Raw genomic sequence first — 12,095 nt, 5'->3', positions numbered from 1 at the left:
AATACTAGAAATATTCCCACATATTTTATCAGCTTTGAGTTCAGGTTAATCACACAGGGATGGGGGGAGGGCGGGTAATCACCTTGATATTTGGCAGTGAGGTGGTTAAAATAGAAGGCGCTTGCCTCTTGGTTTCTCGGGTGTCAGGGGCAACACACCACACAGCAACAGATACTCCAGGAGACTGCTGCTGACGAGAAGATAGAGAGGAGAGAGGGGGAAGAGGAGAAGACGGCAAAAAGATAAGACAGAAAACGAGAAGAGAGGGAGTCATAGGCCATGTTAATATGAGGACAGAAAGGAAAGAAGAAGAAGGAGAGAGAGAAGAAGACAGAGGAGCACGAGCAGGAGTGAGTGACACACACACACGCACACACACACACACACACACACACACACACACACACACACACTGGTAGAAAACACGTTTGTTTATGTTCTCCAGCAGGAGAACAGTTTGCACGCAGAAGGCGTCAGAGGATAACGTGTCTGAAACTCAAGAATAACTGCAGTAACTGTAGTATTTGACTGGCGTGAGGCTTCCACAGCTATAATTGTGTGTTATGTCACTTAGCGAGGTGACTGTCTGTCTATTGTCTGTGTGGAGGGGGATAAAGTTACACAGGCACCAGGCTCCAGCTGTGACACCCTGCTCCGTGTGTGTCACGGCTCAATGCACATGGGCACACACACACTCGTGCATCAACCTTGGAGGCTGTTACGTATACACACACATGATACTCAGTCTTAAGAGATGGTGTCAGGGAGCTGGGAGCGCTCACATGAAGCTATGCTTTAATGCCGCAGCATCACTTTTCTTTTTTGCATTTCATCCCCGGCAGTTTGTCTGAAATCATCTCCTTTCTTCCCGACAGGTGCGACGAAACAGATCTCTAAGATGACTTAAGTAGCCGCTGGAGATGAGTCACACGCTCCTGACAGATTCAGAGGACAGAAGAAGAAAGTGTCAGTCAGCTTTCAAGAAGAATAAGAGGAAAAGAGGTGACGAATGCCAGCTGTTGGTCACAACAAATTGTGTCTGATTGTCTCTGGAAGATTTGGATTCCCTAAATGACCAAAGGAGGACATGGTCGTGGATCCACTGCCTGAACTGAAGAAATAGTTTCATCTTAAGACAGCAAGTGGATAAACTTCTAGTCTGACGTTAAGGTAAAAGAATTTACCTGCAGTTGATAGTAATAACACTGATAACAACGATATAAAACACACATAATCTAATTAAAAATGACTAATATTTCATGAAGTCCTTTGGCAAAGCTCACTAATGATACAATCTGTAATCACAATACAAAGTTCAACTCATTCAAATCAGAGAAAAGAAACACTATCACTCAAACTGATGACAGCTCTTTTAATACGCAGACTAACAAAAGACAGTGATAAACATTATAAGGTATAATAATAATAATAATAATAGTAAATAAGTGTGTAATGTTTTCTGATGCTGTCAGAGGATGTTTATATCAGTAATATGTGTAGATGCTGGAGTAAAACATGTATTATATAGCTCATATTTTCAGATAGAATTAAAGTGTAAATGTGTCATTATTTAAGAAATAAACTAATTTTGGATTTATTTTTGATTTGTATTAAATCAGACATTATTTAACAAATTACCTTAAAGTGGATTAAAGCTTCTCAGATTAGTGTTTTGTGCAAAATGAAAGTTTCTTCTTTTCTTACACAAACTGTGAAACTGGCTGGAAGGACTTTATTTGAGGAGAATACATTAAAACAGAGTCATCACACAGAGCACGGAAAGAAAAAATGTCTATTGAAAAATGTAATACATGCACAGTAGCAGTCAAAAGTAGAAGCGATAAACAAGGTTAGACAGGTAAAAATGATAAGTAAAGGGTGCAAATTAAGGGATTTCAAACGCACAATATGTAATTTCTGCCGCTAGGAGTCTTTATCAAAACCAAACAACAAAGACGTTTGCAGAGTGTTGTGTGTGGAGGGCACAGCGTGGGTCATTATTGCTGCATTCATTAGATTATGGATTGAAAAATGAGTGTTGCTAATAGCTGTCGAAACCAACCTGCGAGGTGTCTGTAAACCCAAGCAAGGTTTCATCTCTGTTTTTCCTCTCGGCACAGCGAGGCCCCTGAGCTGACCCTGCCATGGACACACACACACACACACACACACACTTGCACACGCTGCACCTGGCATACTCTCGCCTCACACACACGAGTCGATGCTCACATAGACACATGCTGCTGAGCCCAGCAGGTCATATCACTGATGGCTAAAACGATACTATTACCTTACTGCTGTCCTCACCGTGTCCTCTCAACACCAACACACACACACACACACACACACACACACACACACACACACACACACACACACACACACACACACATTGACCCTGCTAGGCAATACACTTGAGTAAAAAAGATAATAAAAAAGTGGTAAATTGTCTAGTAACAAGTGTCCCATAACTCACTGAAATGCTTCTTATATTTCACAAGATTTTGAGTTTTTGCAGAGGAAGTAACCCTGTAAATATCAACAGCTGTTGTAAACAAAAACAAAATAACGTTTTTGTCGTATTTGCAGGTGTATCAAATTTATGTGAATTCAGTTTAATCGGATGATTAAAGCTGATCCTGGTAAACTGTTGCAGGTTTGGTTCAGGATGTCACATCTCGCACAGATAAGCTGAACTTTACCCAAACAACTAATTTTATTTAAAAGCTAGATTACATGTTTTACTTCTGTGTTTTTTGTATGAGTCACTGTTGATCTGCTTTTAAGACCAGATTTTAACAACTTACTCTACTGTTTGATTAACTATGCAAACACAGATATTCAGTGTTAAAATTTTGACAATGTGCACTTGAATTATGGGTTACGTAGACAAAGGGAGTTGCGTAGCCCGCTGTGTTTACCGTAGTACAACAGTCCTCTTTGTGTCTCACAGAAGTCTCTTAGTAGCAGAATTATTGTGTGACCTCTGGCCATGACTATGAAAGATACTTGTATCTGCCAGAGGAGGTTCAACATACAATTTTCCTATTACTGGTCACAGATGTTTCTGTGTGGTCCACTCATTATACTTATACTTACTCACAGTTTTCTTTTACAAAATCATGTTGGTGAAAACCGCTGCGCCACAACCAATTTAATTTTCTTTTTTCATTATGCTATGTCAACGTTTATACATCTCATTCATCCAAAATGCATATTTTGATTAACATTTTGACTGTCGTTCAGTTGGAGACAGAATAAAGACAATGACAGTTTGAGTTTAGAGAAAACTAGCTAGCACTTAGCCCGACTGGTGTTTGGATGTTGCTGTTGGCTAGATTTGGTTTATCAGTGACGCAAGCAAAGTAACATAGTACATAAAATAAGCACAGCAGAGACGTTAAATCGGTCGGCCCACCATGTTTAACTGCATACAATATCTTTAGGTGTCTAGTTGTTTTTAGCACGAGGTATACTTCAGGGTTTGACCTGTATCTATTTTTGTTCTAAAGCTATTTATATACATTGTGCCTCGGCATCATTTCTATCTTTCGACAACATTTTTATTATCACAGGACATTACAGTCATTTGTTGTACGCCATAACATTTAAATAAAGTGACACTGTAATTAACTACATTAGGTACTAAAGGTGCAATATGTAAAAATTGGCCAGCTGACAAATGCATACCACAAACAAACAGGGGCAGTGTATCACCTGTGTAACCACTAACTGCTTCTGACTGTGGCTGGTGTTAGCCCGTTAGCTCAGATAGCTCATTTAGCCATGCAGCTAGCGCTCCCATTAGCCGACACTGACACATATGTTTTTATAACTATAGTCCCATAATTATGCTCATGAACATTTCTAAATTCATCTGTCCCTTTTCTCTGTGTCTTTCCTCCTCTCCTGAAGGCTCTCCTCTGCAGCCACGATGCCTGAACGTATAAACAACTTCCAGGGTCAAAGCTTTCACAAGCTGAGGCGGGCCTGCTTGCGTCGAGGTGCGCTCTTTAAGGATCCCCTGTTCCCCCCTGCAGCCCAGTCCCTCTTCTACAAGAGGGAGCCTCCGCCGGGACTGACCTGGAAGAGACCGAGAGTGAGTGACAGTAAACAGATTAATAACGTCTTGTTCTTACTTCTCTGCATAGCCATATTTCCCTTAGTTCAAACCAAGTCAAACAACAACAAAGCGTTAACCTGGAGTGGCCCGGCTCAGCATGTTACATTTCCATTAGATTGGGTTAATTAAAGCGCTTTCTATTATAGGAGGCAGTGAAAGATGAGCCCTCGGAGAGCAAGTGGGGCGTGCTGCTGACGGACCCCTCCATTAGTGTGTTTATGTGTGTGTGTATACAGTGTGGAAAAAGCAACAGCCAATTTAAATAGTCCAGGTGTTTTTAGCACAGTGTTGAGATGGGTGTAGCTGTGTATAAGTATATGTGTTTATTTTGGCTAAAGCAAGCTACGTGGCTTTTAATAGCAGTAGTGGAATGGGAGGTTAAAGTCAAGGTTAATTTATTTATTGTCCGGTGTCTGTCGCCAAAATCTATGGAGATTTAACAGTGCAAGGACTTGTTAGGAAATCATTTTTTCTTTTTATATTTTTTCATATTTCAGTGTTTTTGTTTTAATGTACATATAATACAGAAAACACTTAAAACAAAGTGACTAAGACAAATTATACACTTTTACCCAAAATGCTTTTATACATTCCATGAATGAAAAAGGAGCAGGGAGAAGAAAAACTTATATTGCTTATTATAAGTTTCTTATTAATAACATAAGATACTGTTCATACAGAGTGCTCCAATCCTTACTTGTTTTTTTCTTTTCACAGATCATATAAGAATCCAACAGTACATGATCAGAAACAATCAGTATCTGTCATCTTAACATAAATATGACAATAGTTCATAATGTCCCATTCATTTTTCTTTAAATTTTATTTTAAATTGAATCATGTTTGAGCAGCATTTTATGTTATTGTGCAGAGAATTACACAGTTTCACTCCATATACTGAAATACACATCTGATTTAAGTACGTACAGTAGTAGTGATCTTAATATAAACAACCTCTGTGGATTTTCAGGGAATAGTCTTTTTCTGTATGCATGACTAATAATGTTTTCAAATCAGCAAAAACACATCTTTCTTCATCAACAGTTTGTTGGTATGTTCTCTTACATCCACCTGTTTTAACGTCTTACTGCTCCTTTCCGTAATACCCACACCTCTTTTTTAAACTGTCCTGACACGTGTAAAGAAAGTCAAGAACAAATATTTTATTTTATTAGGAAAGCACGATGAATTCTTTTTCAAGTCAGGGAAACATTACCTCAAAATTACCTCAAAAATAAAAGTATTATAGACTAGTAATTTCAATAAAATCTACTTTACTTGGTAGTTCTGAGGTAATATCCTTATACTTTTTAAAAAAGTTTAAAGTAAAGTCAACTTAAAAGTTTTTTCCCCAAATGCAGGAACCCATGTAAATCTTGGTTTTTGCATTGTTCTCCAAGTTAAATCTAACACTTTTTAAGACCTATAATCCCAAGTAAAATTACATTTAAATGCCTTTTCAACAGTCATACCACTCAAATAAATGACAGAAAACCAAAAGAGACAATAAGTCCAACAATTATTTATTAAGCATGTGCTATATTGCCAAATATAGCTCAGGTTTTTGTCAGCAATTACCAGTAAGTTTAAAAAAACGTGACATAGACATGACATGGATAAGCAGCAGCAAGTTGATAGATGGATTAATCAATAAAAAATAATGTTACTGTGAACTACATGCAGGAAGAAAAGTGCAAAATATTGAAAACCTTTGCAGAGTAAATCTATTCACTGCTTTTAAAGACTTACAAGACCTCTAGCACGCTGTCCTCCAATTAAAAATGCAGAAACGTCTGTGTGTTATGATCAGTAGTTCATGAAGGAACAAACCGTCAGCGCTGTTAATGTGAATCCCTGCTGGCTGTTAATTCGCTGAGTCAGTGCTGAAAAAAGGGGTGAATGGTATTGTGTTCCTAATGCTCCACTCAGGTATTTTAAGCGTGTCAACAGGGAATTGGATGATAGAGTGACATCTGTCGCCTCTCTCTGCTGACACACACACACACACACACGTCCCTTTCACCGTCCACTTCCTAATCTAGGCGTCCTCGTACTTGTTATGAACTTGATATCATCTCGAGGAAGGTTCACATCTTGCCTTGAGTTACACTTAAAGAGGTTGTGACCACTGAGTGTGTGTGTGTGTGTGTGTGTGTGTGTGTGTGTGTGTGTGTGTGTGTGTCCAGCAGCACTTCTACTGTTACCTGACCCTGTCCAAACTGAGATCAACAGGTCCACACAGACAGGATCTGTCTCCTCAGCAGTGCTGACACTCTGACTGAATCAGCTCACTGGCCTCATAAAACACTGACACTACTAACTGCTGCTATCATAAATCATAGTTTATTTTAGGCTTCTGTATAATCTATATCTTTATATTAAGAATGGATTAAAAGGGTTAACTCGTAGTGATAGGGCTTTAATTTGAAGTGAGATTTGGTTTCAGTGAAGTCAACGCGTTTAATGAGCAGATATTACTCATCACAGGGTTCGATGTCAACATCCCTCGACCCCGAGGAATTCTGTTTTAAAAGTTCAGCACACAAATTTATAATTGAAAGTGTTGAAAGATGAAAAGCCAAGTCAATAATCATGGTCAATAATGAAAAAGTATGGTTGATGAGCAAATCAGGAGACCATATTAGACCAGGTAATGGGGAACTCCCCCCCCCGTAAACTGTTATTTCAGTAGGGTTGTCCCGACTGAAGGAGAAAAACACATTGAAGATCCAGCCAGTAGATCCAAGACAGTAGATCCAGCAGGATAAATCCGACCCGAAAACAACCAAACTAGATTTCATTAAACTAGAAACCGAGCCTAGAAAAAGCTGACTCCCCTCAGCTCTATGCAGCATTTTAGCGTCTTTCAGCTCATTGTTTTGTTTTTCTGACCTTCAACTTTTACCTGTGTTTTTGTTTACTCTCACCACTTTTTCCAGTTTCACGCAGCAGCAGACAGATTGACTGTTCTGCAAATAGTTTTCGAATAAATAATAAATATAGTACACTTCTCATCAACCAAATCAGCTTCAGGCTTAAATTAACAACTTCCTGTTAGTCCTGACTGTTTTCTGGTTCAAGCCCTTCCCTCCCATTCCACGTACAGGAATGGGTACAGATAATTTAGTCGGCTGAACAGATTCAAATAATTGTGTACTTGTTCATCCCTATTAAAGACCTGCTGTACGTTGCCTGCCCAGCAACAAAGGGCAGATAGACAAAGTTAGAGACCAGCGTAGCGTTTCGCAGCTAAAGAAACTAAAGAGATTTCATTCAGAAGTGGGCGGAGGGAAATATTGGACTTAATATTTGTCAGAAAATCAACTAATGCAGGTTTAATGTGTCTTTGTTCTGATCAAACTTCAGGAGATATGTAAGGACCCCCGTCTGTTTGTCGATGGCATCAGCACTCGTGACTTGCACCAAGGCAGTCTGGGTAACTGCTGGATGGTGGCAGCCATCTCCTGCTTAGCATCTGAGCCGTCTCTGTGGAAGAAGGTGGTGTGTTTTTGTTTCCTCTCCCTTTTTCCTCCTTGCCAACCGTCGCCCTGTCTGTATTGACATCTCCTCATCTCCTCTCCTCCTCCCAGGTGATCCCCGACCACGTGGAGCAGGAGTGGAATCCAAAGCGTCTCGACCTGTACGCGGGAATCTTTCATTTCCGGTTCTGGCGACTTGGCCGATGGATGGATGTTGTTGTGGACGACCGTCTGCCGGTCAGCAGGGATGGAGTGCTGCTCTTCTGCCGCTCAGCTACACCTCGTGAGTTTTGGAGCGCCCTCTTGGAGAAGGCCTACGCCAAGTAAGAGCTCCATGGTCTTATAGGAACCAGGAATTACATCCACTTGAAAAACAAACACCTGTTGAAAAGTGAAAAGAGCGGAAAAAACATTAATCACTCAGTTGATCTATCTGATTTCTCTCCAGGCTGAACGGCTGCTATGAGGCCCTGGAGGGAGGAAACACCACAGAGGCACTGATCGACTTCACTGGTGGGGTTTCGGAGCCCCTCAGCCTGGATCGTGAGGCCCTCAGCCTGCACAGCGACCAGAGGAGGGAGTTCTTCCAAACACTGGCCAAGGCACATGAGCGCAAAGCCCTCATCACCTGCTCCATACGGGTAAAGCCTTATTTTTCTGAGTATCTTCAATCAAAAGAGATGCATAATATGTTAGAAGAGTTCAGTATGTTTGTCATTTCTCAGCCAGCAGAGGGGGAGACAGTGGAGTCGGTGATGGACTGCGGTCTGGTGCGAGGACACGCCTACGGGATCACAGCGGTGAGGAAGGTGAGGCCCGGGGAGAAGCTGCTGCAGACAGGCGGGGTGGCCCGACTCTTCATGGTGCGCATGAGGAACCCGTGGGGGACCACAGACTGGACGGGTGCCTGGAGTCAGGGGTGAGGGTGCTCTGAACTCTGCACCGGCTTCATCTGCCACATGTGTGACTGCTTAGTACATCATACATTTTGCAGGAGCTGTGGGAACAAAGCCTCTGCTGACATTTAACAGTGTCAGTGTGTTTTACAACATTTTATAGTGCCACTGCAACTTTTCTGGACAATTTCTGACATTTTACAATAGTTTTGGAGTTGCTTTACGAGGGGACATCTGTCGTTTACATTATGAAAGTCTGAGAAACTCTGAAAATGGCCAAAATGGACCTATAAAGGTTTCCAGAAGTTGAAACACTACTTGTATATTTCACATGTCATTTCCAGCGTGTTGAACCTTGCAGCTCTGCATTTTTTTTTCTGCTGCCATTGACATTGTTGCGCTTGCACGCCCCCTGCAGGTCGCAGCAGTGGCAGCAGACGAGTCGGGCAGAGAGGGAGAAGATGGGCCTCGTTGTTCGAGACGTTGGGGAGTTTTGGTAGATAATGTTCTTTTTTCATCCTTTATCATTTGTTTGAATCGGCAATACCTTCCGTAAAGTAGCTGTTAGTTTTCCTGGATGGATATTTTAGCAGGTTCGATTGATTCGATTCGATTGAATAAGTTAAAAGCAGCATGATCTATACATTCTGTTGGTGACCTCATGTTTATTTAATTCCTCAGGATGGATTTCGAGGATTTCTGTCGCTACTTCACAGATGTGGTGGTGTGCCGGCTGGTGGAGCAGGCTCTGCTGTGGCCGAGCTCTCACTGGAGGGAGGTGCGCCGCTATGGGGAGTGGGCTCCAGCTCCAACCTCTCCGGAAATACCCCCACCCACTGTCCTCCACAGCAACCACACGCTGAGCTTGGGGAGGAACAACGCCAACGCCGGAGGGACCAAGCAGCGAGGTAACCGGAAGGAGGCCAGGCTTGGGGAGAGTCAGCAAACAGGAAATAAAGGAGGAAGGTGTGAGCGAGATAAAGCTGTGAAAAAAGCGAAAAAGGAGGATGAAGGTGGGGAGGTGGAGGAATGGGAGGCACAAATGGACAAGAGGAGTCGATGTGGAGGATGCATCAACCACAGAGACACTTTCCTGCACAATCCACAGGTAAAACCTTTTGTGGAAACTTAAGTGTTTTAATGAGTTCAAGAAAGCTAACATGATTTCTTCTTAGTTCATGTTTGAGCTGAGAGGCAAAGAGGAGGAGGTGCTGATCTGTCTGCAGCAGGAGGACAGGAGGATACGGAGGAAAGATGGAGGGGGAGAGAACCTGCCTATAGGCTTCGAGGTGCTGAAGGTGAGAAGTTCAAATGTTAGCGACACATCTTTTATCAATTTCCACAAAAATTAAAAATACAAATAACTTCCTTCCTGCCACCTCATCCTGGTCCAGGTGGAGGTGAACCGCTGCAGCCGGGTGCACTGTGTGGTGGAGCAGGCTGCCAGCTCCGTCTACATGGACTCCCGCAGTGTGACGCTGAAGGGGACTCTGGCTCTGGGTCGCTACGTCGTGTTGCCCACCACCTTTCTGCCAGGCGCCACAGGACGCTTCCTCCTACGCTTCTTCTCCCACTCCCACGTCCAACTCAGGTGTGTGACAGTGTGTGCATGTTCTCAAAAATATCAGATTTTCTCTTCCTCTTTATGCCAATCTTCTGTAGACTCGTTTAGTTTAATCTTTCTTTTTTTTGTACAGGGAACTGAGGGATGATTTGCCGTCCCCCTCTCTGTTCCAGTGTTTTCTACCTCAACCCTCTATTGTGACCACAGTCCACCTTCGCAGAGCGTCAGGACTCAGCCTTCCCAAACAGACAGGTGGCTTACAGCACAACACCACATCCCCCTTAGTTTTAAAGACAGAAGAGGGCAGAACAAGTGAGAAAACACACCTGGGGACACACACTTGTTGCTTCCTTAGCAATGAACCAGAGCTAAACAGTATTTCAAATGCTGATCACATGTTTTCCCTGTGTAAATGTTATTCTGAAATGTATCTACAGCCATCAGATAAATGCAGTTGGTTAAAAGGTACATTATATCGCTCTGAAAGTACCTCAAAATGCACTTTAGTACAGTAGTTGAGTACAAGTTACAGCTTGTTCTCTTGTTTCTTCTTTACACCTTCTTGTGTTGTGTGTTGCGGCCCACAGCTCCAGATGTTTACGCCATGGTGCACTGTGAGAACGACACCATAAGGACGCGAGTATTCAAGGCAGAGGGAAACCCCGAGTTCAATCTCAGAGCCATCTTCTACAGGAGATCCCCCGACACACACATCTCTATAGAGGTTTGACTCATTCATATCCCCTCTGTAACACGTTCACTCACAGTATGCTCACACAGTCAGTCTACCTCTTGTTGTGTGCAGGTATGGAGCAGAGGTCTGCTGTGGGACTCGGTGCTCGGCAAGGCTCGACTCCAGACGGCAGAGTCTGAGAGGAGTCGGAGCCACGTGATAGATCTACGAGGCGGCCGATCCTCTTCAGGATACCGACGGTGCATCTACATTGAGACGTCCTCCAGCGCCTGTCTCACAGACTTGTGACACATCATGCCACGGCAACCGCCGTCCTCTCAGGTGGACGCTGATGAGCAAACAGTTTGATGATACAAACAACACTGGTGCTACATTCACAAATTTACTAAAACTTTGTTGTCTCAGTGCAGTGACAGTTTAGAGTAAATAAAGTTTCTGTTATTTATTTGTAAGCTGCTCTGTCTGCTGGTCAGATATGCAGGTGAGGCGACTTCAGCAGTTTATTAAAAAACCCTGAAACTGCTGCCAAATTAAGTGTTTTGTGTGTCATATATATACTGTATGTGTGTTTTTTTGCTGTTATTTAACCAGTTATTGAATTAACATTTTTTAAATTTCATCAATTAACACATTTTATTTTATTTATACATTATTTATATTGTGAATATGCATTTGTGTTTTGAAAACATTTTAATATTATTAAATAAACAACATTGCTCGACTGTTTTGATTCTTATTATTACAACACAATTGTTTTTATCATTCCGAGGGTTTAAATCATAAATTAATGCAACACGACAAGTTACCATTCCTGCATGTCTCTTCATTTAAAGGTCCTGTGTTATGCTCATTTTCAGGTTCATGTTTTTAATTTGGAGTCCATATATCCACATATATATATATATATATATATATGTATATATATATATATATATGTATATATATATATGTATATATATATATATATATGTATATATATATATGTATATATAAAATGTATATATAAAAAGGTAGAATATATGACATATTATTTATTATATATATATATGTATATATATATATATATATGTATATATATATATATATATGTATATATATATATATATATATGTATATATATATATATATACATATATATATATATATATACATATATATATATATATATATATATATATATATATATATATATATATATATATATATATAATAAATAATATGTCATATATTCTACCTTTTTATTTGTATCATGGAGCTACGCTGCCACAGAGTTGACTTGACATAACTGAAGCTGATACTACTGAGGAAACTACTGTGTCACCATAGTCACTGCCGTATG

At 41.0% G+C, this 12,095-nt stretch overlaps 1 protein-coding gene across 1 annotated transcript; it reads left to right on the top strand.

Moving 5' to 3' along the window:
• Window positions 1-3,934: 3,934 nt before the first annotated feature.
• On the top strand, window positions 3,935-11,044 carry LOC141003868 (calpain-5). The gene is made up of 12 exons (XM_073475344.1): window positions 3,935-4,099; window positions 7,490-7,621; window positions 7,714-7,925; window positions 8,051-8,243; window positions 8,328-8,521; window positions 8,917-8,994; window positions 9,180-9,606; window positions 9,674-9,796; window positions 9,893-10,089; window positions 10,196-10,314; window positions 10,650-10,786; window positions 10,868-11,044. The coding sequence occupies exons 1-12, from the start codon at window positions 3,935-3,937 to the stop codon at window positions 11,042-11,044; spliced, it is 2,154 nt and encodes a 717-aa protein (XP_073331445.1).
• The last annotated feature ends 1,051 nt before the right edge of the window (window positions 11,045-12,095 follow it).

The sequence above is a fragment of the Pagrus major genome, chromosome 10, assembly GCF_040436345.1.
Source record: "Pagrus major chromosome 10, Pma_NU_1.0".
Classification (NCBI taxonomy): Eukaryota; Metazoa; Chordata; class Actinopteri; order Spariformes; family Sparidae; genus Pagrus; species Pagrus major.
Note: the sequence above shows the minus strand (reverse complement) of the source record. Positions and strands in the feature narration are given on the sequence as shown.